The 16511-nt window shown below is 35.8% G+C and overlaps 1 protein-coding gene across 2 annotated transcripts in view; it reads left to right on the top strand.

Moving 5' to 3' along the window:
* Positions 1-16511, top strand: part of PCMT1 (protein-L-isoaspartate (D-aspartate) O-methyltransferase) — a 32987-nt gene that overhangs the window by 8263 nt on the left and 8213 nt on the right. Inside the window, exons 2-7 of one of the 2 annotated variants that reach the window (XM_061471524.1) lie at positions 1970-2074; positions 3224-3255; positions 4682-4786; positions 8158-8278; positions 13076-13161; positions 14716-14932. In XM_061471524.1, coding sequence (XP_061327508.1) covers positions 1970-2074; positions 3224-3255; positions 4682-4786; positions 8158-8278; positions 13076-13161; positions 14716-14895 — 629 coding nt within the window. In that variant the 3' untranslated portion in view covers positions 14896-14932. The remainder of the gene's footprint in view (positions 1-1969; positions 2075-3223; positions 3256-4681; positions 4787-8157; positions 8279-13075; positions 13162-14715; positions 14933-16511) is intronic. The other variant, XM_061471523.1, reaches the window with a different exon arrangement.

A 16511-nucleotide genomic window follows, 5' to 3' on the forward strand; every position in this document is an offset into this window, starting at 1 on the left:
AATAGGGCCCTGCAGTTGCTCTTTCAAGCTGGAAGCTTGATTTTCATATTCTCTGCATGTTTCCAGAAGACACAAAAGGAAAGAGCAGATGGGCACCTGTAGCTTCTAGAATGTAGGTATCTACATACACAATACACAATCTCAAGTAATAAATTGCAATATTTAGATCTTTTCTGACTGCTTCTTAGCTGCTGCTTTTTGACCTCCTTTTCACCCACCAGAACAGTGATCTCTTTATGCCTGTTATCATTGGCTTTGCTTATGCTCCTGCCTATTTATTTTTATTGGTTTTTAAGTACATTTATTTTGGAGCTACTATTTCTTGGTGGTACCACATAAGAATCTAACGGTAAATTTTTTTTTGTTTGGTTTTGTTTCTGTACTTTGATCACAGAACTGATACACAACTCATTCCAAGTGGTCAGGGGAAAGCTTTTATTTTCCTCACTATCTTCTATTGTCAGTGCCAGTGTTAACAGATTGATTTATTTTGGGGTACAGTTTTGCTCAGTGAAGTAAATTTATAAACTGCTGCAATCAGCTACTCTCTGATTAAAAAGCTTGCACTGAAATGAGTTTCCTCTAACTGGAACTGTAGTATGCAGTATAATGCACAGGATATGTGTATGGTCTTTGAGGGGAGTGTGTGCTTTTTCTGGGATTTCTCAGATACAGAAAGAATTCTGAAAAAAGAATTTATTTTTTTTTTTAACAGAAATTTTCCTTAATAATTTGGTAGTATATTCCTATTGCAGTTGATACTTTGTCTTCAGACTAAAAACCAAACTGATTTGAGGGGTTATTTTGCTCTCTGAAGTCAAGTTTATGCTATATAGTATAACCAAAATAAAAAAAATCCCTGACAGCTCAGGGTAGTTGGGATCACACCATAAACACTCAGTGAAGCCTCTGCAGAAGGAAGCCCAGGCCTTGGCATGGCTTCATTAGTGATAGTACTTTAAAACGTTGATGTGACTTCAGTTAGGACAATCTTGCAAAAGTTTTTTAATCTGATTTTTCTGTTAATGTGTTTTGGGTTAGATTATAAAGTACTCAATTTTTATTTTTTTGTTCCCTTTTAAGTACAATTTTCTAAATAAAATCTTCTTTCTTTACAGTAAGTAGCTCAATGAAGCAATCCATTGTTGAAATGTCAGTTATTTGTAATTTATACTGTCTTTTTAATGGAAGTGATTATTTTTTTCCATTTGTTTTCTAAAGTTTTTTGTTACTCATAAATGTCTCTTCAGAACTGTAAAAAAAGAATTATCAAAGTTAAAAAACTTCAATAAAATAGGAAGGAAAAATGGCTGCACTGTACAGTGTTTCTGTCATTTACATGCATCTATATTTGCATTTTATTTTGAAAAGTGAACAAAGATTCAAAGTATTTTGATATAAAAACTCTTTGGCTTCAGTCTGCTCCAGCATAAGAATTCTGATTCTGTAATCTTTATAAAAGGATTTTTTTTTGTTCTGCTAACTCGAAAGAGAAAAAGATCTTGAAAATAAAATACTGAGCAATGATACTGCATCTTCACATTTCTAACCTGCTTTTGTATGTGTTTTGATAATGACTCACTTCTATAGCTGCTTAGAAACCTGAAATATATCTTGTTTGGTGTGTAGAGTAGTATCAGATTCTTACTGACTTATCTTGTCAGGAATATCAAAGGTGTGCATGAAGTTGAGTTTTTCTAGGGGATAGATAAATCTTTGAAAATGGTCTGTTTCAGAAAGCATCTGTAACCACTGGGACATTCTTGTTCAAAGTTCACTGGCTTAAGCAATATTTGAGCTGTGAACAGCATCTTAAATTCTACTATGATGAGGTTAGAGTATTAGAGAGGGTAAGGAAGGTCACATGATTTTTCACGATATTAGGAATTTATTAATGTATTTCACATGGTCTTGCATTGCAGTAGAGAGGCAATGCCTTCAATTTTACTTATTTATTTCTATTTTATAGAAAATGGGATCATCAAATCAGACAAGGTATTTGAAGTGATGCTGGCTACAGACCGTTGCCACTATGCAAAATACAACCCTTATATGGATTCTCCACAGTCTATAGGTAAGAGCATCTTGTAAAAATGATTGAGATTGTTCCAGTTTGCATTACTGTGACCGCCTTTGTCATATATGTGTTAAGAATGTGAACATAATATTTTAAATTTTGGAAGCTTCTGTATTTCTTTATTCAATACCTTTTAACTAAGTTTCAGTTTGTTATGAAATAAAGTTTTTTTTTAAATTTAAAAAACATGCCTGTATACATCAGGATAAATGTCTTATAGTCTATTAATAGGTATAAGTATTTTTTTTTTTAAACACAGCAACTTGTGATGCTGCAGATAATCTTTAACTACTTAAAAATCATTCGTATCCAGTTTACGCCAGAAACATTTTCTCTTTACATAAATGATTTATTTGAGATCAGTGCAGAGTTCCTTAAGCCTTTACATGTGACTTAATTTTTAAAATGAACATAGGCTTTAAATGGGACAATCTCTTGATAAGACAGTTGTTATTTTGCATCCAGATCCCAGTTTTATCTTTCCAAGCCAGCAGAATGAATTAAGTGAATATATTCCTTTTTTTTTTTTTTGACACCCCACCCTAATAGTGAGTGGTGAGAACTATGAATTATATTAGGATTTTAGTAGTTGTATAGGAAAATTCAAGAATTTTTAAAGATACATAAGTTTTTGAGTATATATTCATGTGTGTGCTTCACAGAAAAAATATAGGTGAGTGTTCTTCTATGTGTTCTCATAGATGTGTGCTGTTTGCAAGATAGATGGGGTTATTGTCTCCAGAAGTTGGAGACAATATGGTCCCCACCACATAAAACTCAACTGACAAGTTCAGGCTTTTACATATGGCCTGAGGGGAAAAGGCATTATGTTATTCTGGGACTCATTACTCTTTTGAATTCAACATGCTTGATCAAGCTAAGGCAATATAGTGATGAAATGGAGATTCAAAGTGAGGTCAAGGGCAGAACCCTTGTTTTTTTTCTGTCCACAGGTGACATGGCATAGCTTTGAGATAATGTACCTTAACTCATTTCTGGAGCACCAGTGTAACTGTTCAGGGGTTTGTGTGTGTAATCCCCTGAATGAGGATGACAGTTAAAGCATACCATTTTATAGTCAAGGTAATAAAGATTGTGTTGGTCCAAACAATGGTCAAAATGTTCTTTCATTCTCTTGCTTTACAGGTTTCCAAGCAACAATCAGTGCTCCACATATGGTAAGCTTTAAACTAACCTGATTAGTATAGGTGATTTTGTAATCATCAAAATGCTTCTGAAATAAAATATTTATCCTAGCAAATTTAATGAGCAGTTCATTGCAGTGATGTTGTTGTGGACTGCCTACTGCGAAGGCACAGAGAAGATCAAGGTAGACTTTCCTTGGAGATGCACAATGATAAGATGAGGGGTAGTGGACAAAAAAAAAAAAGTGGGATTCTGATTAGTTTCTAGGGTAAAAAACAATTCCCATTGAGGGTAGTTAAGCACTGGAACAGGTTTCACAGATTGTGAAAACTATTCTGTGTTATACAAAGAAGCTGACTGGACAGGGCTGTAAGCACCCGAATATAAATTGCCCATATGTTGAAAGAGGGTTGAACCATGGGATTTCGAGAGATCCTTTCCAACCTAAATTACTCTGTAATTTATAAAAGTATAACAATTCAGAGTGGATAACAGTGATTTCTATGGTCTGGTATTGCTGTAATGCTTTTAATTCCTTAGACAGGAGGAAAAAAAAAAATGGCAGGGGAGTTGGAACTAGATGAGCTTTAAGGTCCCTTCCAACCCAAACCATTCTATGAGTCTATGGTATGCGTTTTGTCTCTGCAGTGTTTGGAAAGTGACGAAGTAAAAGTCTGCTTCACTTGACGAAAACTACCTAGTTGGGTTAGAATTTACTTAGTTACCAATATAAAAAAAATCAGGAATTTTGTATAGAAATGTTAGGATTTTAGTCAAGTAAAGACAGAGAAAGAAGGTACTGTGGCTAAGGGATAAAATAAGTATTAATTATGTTTTCAGAATTTTAATTCATCTAAGTCATAGCCTTTGAATTCTCCTTTGCTTAGCACTAGTAGTATATGAAGTGTTAGAGCAAAAAGGAAATGTATCCTCTAAGCAAATGTTGACAATAAATGTTCTAACAATAAATGTTCTAATTACTTGTTTTCTGGGTGTGATGGATTAAGCTGTAAGAGTGTGATTATGGCTATCTCTGAAACACTAAAGAGCAAATTGGTGTTTGAGTGTGTGACCTAAGCTTAGTTTGTGTAGTGGTCCACCTTGTAGGAAAGCAAAACTCATGAAGTGTGTCTGTAAACTACTGCATTTCATGTAAGAGCCTGGCTATCTGCTGTTGTAAAAAACTTTTTCCTACTGTTTGATTCAGCAAGTATGCACGTAATACAAGAGGTAGTTTAAATATACATACATGCACAATTTGAAGTCAATGAAATAATAATGATTATATCATATAGTTAACTCCCTCCACCCTCCACTTTTTTTGTAATAGAAAATAATTCTGAAATATCTTGCATGAATCCTCAGTGCATTGGTCCAAGTCACTGAAGAAATGAACATATATTGGGTAAAATAGATACTTGAAATATATTGACATTTTCTGTCTCTTTCTTCTCTTAGCATGCATATGCTCTTGAACTTCTGTCTGATCAGTTACATGAAGGAGCCAAAGCACTTGATGTAGGATCTGGAAGTGGAATCCTTACAGCATGCTTCTCACGAATGGTGAGATATTTAGTTTAATCACTGAACCATCAGAACTGCTTGAACTGCAGCGTAACTCTGATTGAAGGGGAGGGGAAGAAAGCATCCTTTGTACAGTGGACTGATGCATGTTATGCAGAAGATAATTTACTCTTCTGGATGTGATTAGTACCCATTTCTTAGCCTAGCTGATACTAGATGGTTGAGTTAAAGGTCTGGTAAATCATGTGATGGTGAAGAAACTGCTTAGAGGGGAAGGGTTTATTTCTTTCTTGTAGTTTAGTGATTGCTTTATATCTTGAAGGAAGGTGATATTTCGCTTGTCCAGCTCAATTTTTACATTATCTTGTGTGCCATGAATGTTCTTATTGTGATCAATTGTCATATCTTCCTGCTATGATGAGGGCTTAGTGAGACTTAGAAGAATCCTGTTTCTACAGGAAAGTATATTGTATGTATATAAATTGTCTCTGAATTTAACTTTTCTTTTTTCTCCTTTCTATATTGTGTGAGCATCACTATAATTATCCATTTAATTTGTTCTAAGTTGGATATTAATTTGTTTGTTTGGTTTTGTTTTGTTTGTTTTTTTTTTTTAACATCTTCTACAAGAAACTTAGTCTCTGGGTTGTTCCACCTGTATATAAGGAATTCTCTGTGGTTCCACCCTATGTTGCATCAGGAAAAGAGATGAAAAATATTGCGATGGCTATAACTACAGTACTGTTAGACTAATTTATGTAGTAGAATATAATCAGTTCTTCCTTCTCCATTCCAGGCCTCTCTCATTGCTTTATAACTAGCAGACACCTTTAGTAAACTGCCAACTAGATAATTTTTTTTCTTTTTATCTTTCTGAGAAGTTAATTTAGAACATGGTGATGAGACGGTAAATTCACATACGGGGTTTTTTGCTACTTAGTTTTCTGTTTTCAAGCAGCTGATCTGTTGAATTCTGGTTTCTTTTGTAAAGGACTGGACAACGAACTAGCAAAAGTATTTAATTTTTTTAAGTGCTAGCTGAAAAATCTAAAAAAAATAAATTTCTAGTTGAAATAAGTTAAGCTGCAGTTTAGAGGAAATCTTAAATGTCACTTATTTAATTCTGTGCCTATCATTTTTCTTGTAACTTTGTAGTGAACAATCAAGTGCCAGTAGTATGCATGGGAGCTCCAATCTTGCAAGTGTTAAAACTTTTTGTTATGGTTAGGTGTATTTCTCGCTACAGTTCCTCATGGAGGAATAGCCATTTTTAATAAGACATAATAAGTTGTGGTGTGAACTTTCTTCTTTTAAAACAGCTACGTAAGAAAAGCTGAAAACATGGCAAGAAGTCAGAATTACCATAAAAAGGAAATTGTTTCCCAATTTTGTTGACTTTAATCATGCTATTCTTCTACTGCCATATGAATGTCATGTTCCTCTTCTGAATTCTTGGTGGTATGCTGTGGAAAGCCTTACGAGCATGTGTTTTGTGAAACTGGATAAATGCCTTTGTTCTGTTTGATAGCAGTACTATGCAGTATGGGTCTTGCTTCATCCACTTGAATGAATATAGATAAGACAGGATGTACTGCACTGACTTCTTCTGTAAAGTTCTTTTAAACTGTAACAAAAGTTTGAAAGATGTATGTTATAGGGAATGATGGTAAAGTGTTTTTCTATCAAAATTCAATCAGGTATGTGCTTACTGGATCATGTGGATGTTACTTCTCTGTCTACTTGAGATCTCAATGAAAAGCTTGCATTTGTAGCACAAGTACCTAAATGCACATTGATGAGCTTTGCTCCTGTGATGATAATCTCATTGGTGGTAGTCTTGGGGAAGCTTTGTTTACTTAAGCTAGTAAAGCATCTTTAATATCTTTTTGTTTGGGTTTTGATGTTGAACTGCTGTGATAAACTTAACTACATAGCATGCAATTTTAAGTTTATATGCTTTTAAAGGTTGCTGGCAAATTAAAGTAATTGTAGTTTTCATCCTGTAAGTACTGGAATTATAAAAAGTGGGGTATATATTTAATTTTAACAAACCATGGAGATCCCCAAAATTGTGCCATTTTGCTATTGTTTCAACTGCACACAATAGACAGAGGTAACTAACTGAGGATTTAGAAATATCTTGCTGGACTCTGACATGCAGCAGGAGGTTCTCGTGCTATCGCTATCTTGCTAAATTGGAATTTCTGTGATGTTACGTTTTGTTGGACTACACTGGATCTTTTGCCAGCTTCTGGTACAGCTGACTGCCCGGCATTCCTCCAGATGGCAACTTGTAGTTGTCATGGTAAAAACTTGCCACGTGTCTTGCTCTGTTTCAAAGGCTAGGCTGGTGGGCTTCTACTTGAAAAAAAAGCTAACAATGCTCTCTCTCCATTTTTATTTTTTTTTTAATTTTTATTTTTACCCTACCATAGCACTTTTTCATAATGAAACAGAAAAATCCCCATGGTGTCAATAACCAGTTATTAATTTTCCATGTCTTGGCAACATACAAATATAAGATACCAATGGGTTCAAATATGACCAAAGACAAAGTTTTATATGACAACATGGGCTGCTAGGACATACTCTGCCATTGTGTTATTTGAGCTGGATCCTGTTAAAAATGATCAGATTTTAAGATTTGGATTCTTTCTACTCTCCCCGAAATTGGATTTTTTTTCTAGAATGAAGACAGAATTCCAGAAGAAATGCCTGTAGTGGAGAAGTTTTGCTAGTAGACCTTTTTTTCCCCTCAGACTGACTACACAGACCTTTCATGACCTTCTGTGAGTTATGAGCTCTCAAAAGTTCCATTCTTCCTATGGAAGAGAGCTGTAAATCTCAAAGTAGATTAATGCATGCAATGATAGGTGGAAGGTAATTTGTCCCTGACTATTAATTAATGCATTTGCTCCTGAAAGAATAGGACTCTTAAGAACTTAGAAAAAGATGCGTGACTTTCTATTTTCCTTGAAGTAAGGTCTTCTCTAAAAAAAACCTTAATCTTTAAGTATGTTTATTCAACGTGGAAGAAGATTAATTCTAGTCTTTGTCCTTGAAGTTGTTACTTTGTGTTGCAGGTAGTGCAAACACTCATGATCAAATCTGACTTCTAAAAATTCAAAGAAGAGATCTCCACTAATAATACAACTTAATTGAATTGTGTCTCAAAAAAAATATGACTATAACAAGCATTTATAAGACTGTACTGGCAAATTCTAATTACCAGTTGCTTCTAGCAGTCAGGGTGTGTCATTCCAAGCAGTAGTTTCAGTAACGTTGCGGAAAATATACTTACCACTTTACTGGTTTTGTTTTTATTTTAGAGAAATGGGCTCAGGTGATAGAAATACTCATTCTGTAAACAAATCTAGCAGAAATTATTCAACTGTATATTTTTATTCCAGGTGGGTCCCAAAGGACAAGTTGTAGGAATTGATCATATCAAAGAACTAGTAGATGACTCAATAAATAATGTCAAAAAAGATGATCCCACATTGCTGTCTTCAGGAAGAGTGAAACTGATTGGTGAGCATCAGACTGATATACTTACTAATTAAACTGATATTCTTTCTAGCAGCTGGTTGAAAATGACTAGAATTGGAGGTGATTAAAAATTCCATTTGAAGAAGTTAAGCCAAAGAAAGAAAAGCCAAATGAATATTTTAAATTCAAGTCATCTTAAGGCCTTTGAAAAATATAATCTTTGCACAGTTTTGAGAATATGACTTCTGATAATCTTAAAGAATACTACTAGAGAAGCTTATCAGGGAAGTGCTTTCCACTTCACCTGCGGAAGGTCTGTCGTGTGAATTTGCTATTTAAAATTGGGTTTGAATTCACAACTTTGCTTGAATAAATGTACTGTCATCTATATTTGCCCGGTTTAACAAAACCTGCATACTTCTGATAGAGTAATGGAGAAAGCTGTGCACAGAGTGGAAAAAGTACCAAACTGGCAGTATGCATCACTGAAGTTTTTCACTTCTTTTTAAAATTAATGGTATTTGCATGTTAGGGAAGTGATTAAATGACACCAAACTACTGTAATTCAGATAGCATTATTTCCTCTCAGTAACTCTAAAATTATACAGTGAATTGTTTTAAATAATACTTATTTTGACAAAAGGGTGGGTTTGTTTTTTTTGTTGTTTTTGTTTTTTTGTTTGGTTTTCTTTAAAGAAAAGAAAGATACAAAGCTGGCAGGAGGAAAGCATTCCCTTCATTATCATTCTTTCCTTTAAATTTAAAAAAGAAGTTAAAGATTGGAGTATTTTTGAGGTTTCTTACAAGAGTGTTTGGAAAAATAATGGTTGTGGTCTTTGGCTCTTACCTTAATTACCTTCTGCTTCTTGGTAATTTTTTTTTTTTTTGTAAATGAGGGACTTTTCTGAATAAGTTTATTATTTTTTTCAAAATAAGGCAGTCTACATGTGTAAAAAAAATGCAGTGCCCCTCACTAAGAACACTTTATGCCTTTAACTTTCTTGGAAATGAAATTATCCTGAGTCTGTTGCGCTGGAGAGGGGAAATAGGGAGATAATTTTCATTGTTGCTGTACAAGAAGAATTTGGACTTATGCTTCTGATCATACATACAACAAACCTTGATGCTCTTAATTTCTGAAAGTAGTTTGGTGTGGAGCTAGAATCCAGAGCTGTTTTTTAAAACACCACCACCTTTCCCAACACGCAGAAAAAAAACTAAATCCCCAGGGTTAATTGATGATGGAAGGTATGTCAGTTGCTGGCTTTCCACAAGCATGTTTCAGGCACTCTCCATTGCTTTGCCACACCTCTCATATACTGTAACTGCATTCCAGAAGCAACAATATTATTTTTGGGTACCTCGGTAATAGAACAGCACTGAGAACTTGGAATAAATAACTTTGGCTATATCTATATTAGTTTCTGGGGTGTTTTGCTGTTTTTGGTGTGTGGTTTGTTTTGTTTTGGTGGGGTTTTTTTTCCTCTTAAAATGAGAAGGGTGCCTTTGAGGTGAATCTCAACTGCTTTCACTCACCACACTTTGACTTACAGGCGAGTACTCTTGGAGAGCACAAACTCTGATTTCTTTAGGATGAAACTAGCCTGGATTATGTGCTCTGAAAAGCAACCAAATAAGTTTGATTTGTTAATGGATATTAAGCAAGTAAGACTAGAACTAGACCAGAGCAGTCAGTCATTCCGAAATGCTGATGTTGCATGGACATCAGGTTCTCAGCAAAAGCTGTTTTTCTGGACAGATCTGCTTCTATTGTATTGCACTGTTTGCTGATGCAGACATAGCCAGAGGGGATGAGGGTATTATAACCACAGTGAAGTAGTTTTCTTCTGTTTCTGTGCTCGTGATGCAACTCCATGCAAAACAAGTCCACATAGAGACACTGAAGTCTTGAGTACCACTATCAGAAGATCAGGTTTAGGTTCAAAAACAAGCTACAGAACCCTTTTATGTCATAAAGTCCTGTCCTGACATTACTTCCCTCCTCATCACCACCCATTACCCACCACTGTGATTACTTCATTAACAGGTGGCATATAACTAGAGATCTAAGTAGAACAGGGGATGTTACTTAAGATGCAAGCACAAGCTCAAAATTTAGGCTGCTGTTTCCCTTTGGACATTGAATAATAGAATAATTTGTATCACATTGAATATATAAATGCCAACTTTTTTATTTTTTTTTAATTAAGAAAAATAAAATCTTATGGCTATCTAAAAATGTGTTCCCATTGTGAGTGGGTATCTACCTGACTAGTGTAGTCTGGAAATTTTTGTTGATGTTAAAAGTGAAGAGCATGCTGTGCATGGTGCATACAAAGAAGCATGAATTTGTTGTTGGTATTTGTGCTCATTCTGAAGATGGTAGGGTTTGGACTATTGATTCTAAGAGTGAAGGGTTTTAAATGTTTTGGGTCCTTTTTACCACTGTCAGTAAAGTGATAAGATGTGCACAAGTCACATGGAGACTTCCCTGGGCAGCACACAAGATGTGTTTGAGTTGCAGAATACAAGTGTTCTTTTTCAGCTTAGCAGTTTCTTTCACAATTTAACAATCTCTTTTGTCAACAGATTCATACTGGAGATTGCTACTTCTAATGCCTACTGCTGCAGGTTAGGGAGTGAGGGTCTGTCTCCTTGTGTAACTAACAATTCAAAGCAGTATCTGTATGGTTGAGCTAAAGAAGTCTTTTCCCATTGCCTTCTCTGATGGACAGCAGTTGATACAGTAACAAACCACTTCTTCCTCTTTAGAGGAGGTGTACAATTGTCCTGGTTTAAACCCAGCTGGCAACTAAGTACCATGCAGCTGCTTGCTCACCAACCTTTTGAAATACTCATTTGGCTAGTTCGGGTCAGGTATCCTGTCCCTGCTCTTTCCCGGCTTCTTGTGCCCCTCCTCGCTGGCAAAGCATGAGACTGAAAAGTCCTTGATCAGAGTAAGCATTACTTGGCAACAACTAAAACATTGGTGTGTTATCAGCATTGTTCTCAGACTAAAGCTGAAACACAGCTCTGCACCAGATACTGGGAAGAAAATTAACTCTGTTCCAGCTGAAACCAGGACAACAGTGCCACTAAGACATAAGCAAATATAAATTATATACTTGACTGCATTAAGGTGGTTGTTCCAGTTGAATCCACTTTGGCAGAGTCAGAGATGAAGCCCTGCAAATACTGGAACTTTCACTACTGTCAACAGTAATAAAAGTTGACGTAGTGGAACTGGTGATCAATAGTCATGAGTTCTCTTGAAACGCTGGTAGTTCTTGCTTGGCAGCTTCTGACTGTGGCCCTTGGTCCAAACTTGTGCTGATCAGAAGTGATGATGTGAGGAAATAAGTCACTGAGTTTTTAAGGGGCTTCTCAGCTACTGAGAAAATGTGCTGTATCCTTAAGCTTTGGGTGTAGGAGGTCTTTGAAGGGTCTTGTTTCAGAATCTGATATGAAAAGTGGCAAACTTCTCAATTCTGATTGTTCAAAGGAGCTGTCCAGAACTTCCTGAACACTATTGGATACTTGAGGGTGCTGTGAGTGTTCAGGTGGCCCTCTAGCACTGAGATCAAAATGAAACCTGATATGGCCACCATATATTTTTCCTGCCTTCTGAGTTGTTGGAAGGCAAGAAGTTGACAAATTTTCAGCCTCTGGCAGGGTCTTAGAACTTCTGTTGACTCCTTCAGCCTTTTGATTATGCTCTGATAATAGTGATTGCATGGAAGTCGAAGTTCAGTCTGAAGACAGGAAACCCCAAACAACTATTTGTGCTGAGCAAGAGGACTGTGTTTGTTAGCTTCATTGCTTTTTCATCTTAGCTGATTAGTAGGACTTCAGCACTCACTGAGTATGAATTTATGAATGGTTTAGCCTCACTTCTTTTGCTCCTAAGTAACTCCAGAGAGAGCTTGCCTAACATGCTCTGAATTTCCTGTTGGTTTCCTGTAAATACTGTGAATGCCACATTCACATTATCATCTTTCAAAGCTTCACTTGGGGTCTAGTTTAGCTTGCTACATTTTAATGGCTGGAAAAAAAACCAATCTGTTCTCCTTTCATCCTGCATAACTGCAGTGGTGTGAGACATCTGTAATAGGGAGCTTCTTGAAGCAGCATCGGTTGCCCTCTGAATAACTTAATTACTCCTAATAACTTCCAAGCAGCCACCTGGAGCATGATCTGATGAGTGTCTGATGTGGCTATCCATGTTTGTCCCGGAAGGGTAGTGAGACCCATCTGCTGACAAAGGGGGATGCATGGGGATTAGTGTGTTACTGCATTAATTTATGAAGTATGTGTATATTTTCATTCTAACTAGTAGTGCAGTTATAGGTGTATAGCCTATGTGAATACTTGCTTTGTCTTTTCCTCACCTTTGGAGTCTTCTGATGTGTGCTGATGAGATTTAATTGCCTTGTATTTAAGAATGTTGTGCATGAAGGCAATGCAAAGCAAAGCATATGTTCCAAGAGGGTAAGTGAGGGCAAAAGCTGCCTGTATTGGAATGGTAGGGCATATAAATGCTTAAGTATCTTTTCTGGGTGGACCACATATTTCCAAGAACTTTTGTTACAAATCTATGCATTCTAATTTCAGGCATTTCTGTAGTATTTTATATTTTTTATAAGTGTATGTATGTATGTATGAGGGTGTTTTGCTGCATCTATTTTGCAATTGTGTTAATGTTTTTAAACTGACTTATTATTACTGCTCAGCAGAATTTTAGTTGAAATCTGAGCATAGATTTTATCTGCCTTATAGGTATGGGAGGTTAGCTGTTTTCTCCACTCCTTTTGAAAATGTTAAAAAACTATTCTTTTGCAGTGGGAGATGGAAGAATGGGATATGCAGAAGAAGCTCCCTATGATGCAATTCATGTAGGAGCAGCAGCACCCGTTGTGCCCCAAGCAGTAAGTTTTTTATGTTTTGTATTTCTCTTAGCTGTAAAGACTGTTTTACGTGTGTATACATGTATAATGTATACGTGTATACATGTAAAATACTTGGTAGACTTACACTGCTGGGAGCTTCAGTGGGCAGTGTGGAATTACTGTATGGTGTGGGGGGGTTTGTTTCTGTTACAATTTGGCTTCCTGTTGGTTTGCAAAAGCTGTGTGTTCTAATAATTCTCCTCTAAATAAAGATTTTTAAATTACTTGTGCACAACTCTATTACAACAATGAACTGGAACATTTTATTTAAAAAAAAAAAATTTGTATCAAACACTGAATTATGTAATTTAAGTATTTGTTTCCCGAGTTCCAAGGTATCGAGCCTGTTGGAAAAGTAACATGCTCAGCTGGAAATACAGATGATGCCATGCGTTCATAGCTTCTGAGTGGTTACAGGCCAGTTCTTCCTAAAGAAACCAGAGTAACTAGGGACTTCAGAGTGTGCATACTTGAAGTCCATTCTTGAAGACTTTTTTTTTTCTCTTCCTTTTATCAAGTGAATGGGAATATGTACCATGATTATAGTATGCTAGATACCAGTAAAGTTTTTCTTAAATCTGAATTTTTAAAGGGATAGTGAAGGACTGGAGGTTTGAGGTGCTCTAGACAGGTTAGACAGTTTCAGACACTGACAGTTGGTTTGGTTTTCTTCTTTTGGGATATGTGGGGGTGTGGTGTTTCCAGCAAAGTATTGATAGGTGACAATTAAAAAGGTAATGTAAAGTTTAGTAGTGAATGAAACAGTTCTTAATTATAGCTTTTGTTAGTAACAGGGCTTAAGATTGTTTTTTTTTTCCATGGTGTCTGGGAAGTACTGAATTTTCCTTGAGACTACTGCGATCAGCTGCCTCATGTAATTATGAAAGCAAGTCTAATCCATGCATTTTTCTCACATACTTTCTTACTTGTTACTTGTCTTACTCATATTCATATATTTTAGACTAGTTTTATAAGATCTCTTTCATTCACAGAATGAAAGAGGAGCTGTTGGGTAGTGAGTGTATTGTAAAGAACTTAAGATTATTCCAGGAAGATAAATTTAGAAACAAGTCACAAATCTCAAATCTTATTCTGAAGGTTCAAGGATCAAGTTGGGGTTCAGTTACCCCAGAAGTGCTGGGCAGTGGGCCTGTACTGATGCACAATAAATATCAAACAGTTAAAACTAGCAGTTAAAAAAAATTGAATCTATTGTAAAAATAATTCAGGATTTGCATATTTTTCCCCTCTTACACAGAAACTAAAACTGCAACCAACTCAGTCTAATTACTATTTTACCTTCTTTTGTAATTACATGAAATTACTGTGTTTCTGTAATACCAGTTGTTGTATTATGTTGTTGAGGTACTCTTATTTCTAGAGCATGGTTTTATTTTTCCTAATTGAAATAATTATATCCTGCATAATAGTAGATAGATGAATGGTGGAAAGCTGTTAACTTAATGTAACAAACTTTGAATTCAGCTTCTCTGAAGTGGCTGGTTACATTCTAATTTCTGTGTTGTGTTCTAGCTTATAGATCAGTTAAAACCTGGCGGAAGATTGATATTGCCAGTTGGCCCTGCAGGGGGAAACCAGATGCTCGAACAGTATGACAAACTAGAAGATGGCAGTGTCAAAATGAAGCCTCTGATGGGAGTGATATATGTGCCTTTAACAGATAAAGAGAAGCAGTGGTCCAGGTGGAAGTGATTTTCTGTTCCACTTACTTCTTCCACACACACACAAGGTGAAAGGGTGTGAATTTTAAGCAGATAGACTGCAAGGCCTGCCTTTGCTGCTGTCATTGCTTTCTGCTCCATGCCATAAGTGACTCAGTCTGCATTACTACATCACCAAAAGGAGGTTATGCTAAGTTTGAGTTGATTTAAAAGCAGAAGAAAAATATTGCATGTGTTGCACTTTGTCTCTTTCAGACATATTTTATTTAGTCTTTGGTGTGTTGAAGTTTATTTGTTGTTTTCAACAGAGGGTTGTTTTTTTTTTTTTAATGAAACTTCCCTTTAATAAACTTTTTATAAGGAGCTTGCCCAGTAATCAGGGTAAAGTGTAAAATACTACTTCAGAATAAATATTGTTTTTTTTCCTGTAAGTTAGTGGTAATTGGGTGTCTTTTTTTTTTTTTTTAATTTTATTTTTCTGAAATGTCAAAAATGAAGAAAAATCTTTGTAAAGACTTTTGTGAGAAATACAGATAATCTTGCAAGCACTTTTCCCTCAGCCCCAAGTAGCAGAAAGCGGAGAAGGTAAACCCTTTTCCCCTATATAGTTGAGTAGCGTTTGGAAATTTTTCTTGGACATGTTATTAAAAGTCTGTCATTGTCTCTGATGGGGATATATTTGTGTTTGCCAACACAGCAAACTCCAAAGGCCTTTCTAGGGGTAGTAACCCTCCCAGTTTGCTGAATTGAATGTCCAATAACATAGATATAACACAGCTGTCAGCTTAAACCATACTAGGCATTAGTATGCAAATGAACAAAGCAGCAGTCCTGTTTTGCTTCCTGTCAGAAAAACCTTATGAATGTATTATCTGTGTAAATGAAGTGCCTAGATGTGTACTGAGTTCTGAAAACACCTCTTGAGCTTTACAACTCCTGTATTTAGATTTTGGTTTTGGTTTATTTCTTTGTTGTGTTGTTTTGTTTTGGGTTTTTCTTTGGTAGTTTTTTTCCCCGCTTGATATTCTGCAGTACAGCTTCTGGTTCTGATATGTGAACACTTAGAGTTTAAGCTATCCAAATGTTCATTCAAAGTACAACCAAAGCAGTTTACATTACTGCTGCTTACTGAAACATCATTTCAGTGTTTTTTGGATTACTGTATAGCCACCATGTACAAACTACTCTTAGAACGACTTTAATGAGTTCCTGCTTAGTTTCAAAGCTTGTGAAGCATGCTCGTTATTCAGATATTTTGTATTTGTTATGCAAGTGAATATTTTGTCCTCGAATATTGCCAGTATTGCCTCAGGGTGGTACTCGGGGGTTTCCTGCCTCTTGTAAGGCTTTGGAAGTTTTGCATTGTGCTTAGTTTCCTCCTCTTGAAAATTTAGTGGACTTTATTCAAGTTTGGAGTCCATGTGCTCGGCTTACTCTAGAAAAGTGTTCTTCTCAAGCCTTTCTTTGTCCAGAGAGGTTTACAGAACTTTTTTCTGAATTAGCGCCTGATCTGATTATAATAGCAATTGTTTTGGTTTTGTTGTTTGAGGGTTTTTTTTTTTGTAGCAGCAATGTGTGTTCAATAAACACAATTTATAAGAAGAGTTTCTGGAGTGACAGTGGTTATCCTTTGCTGCTGCTGAAGGT

Source organism: Pezoporus flaviventris, unplaced genomic scaffold, assembly GCF_033815535.1.
Source record: "Pezoporus flaviventris isolate CSIRO_AGI_PZ_B2104156 unplaced genomic scaffold, CSIRO_AGI_Pfla_v1 ptg000066l, whole genome shotgun sequence".
In the NCBI taxonomy this organism is placed as follows: domain Eukaryota; kingdom Metazoa; phylum Chordata; class Aves; order Psittaciformes; family Psittacidae; genus Pezoporus; species Pezoporus flaviventris.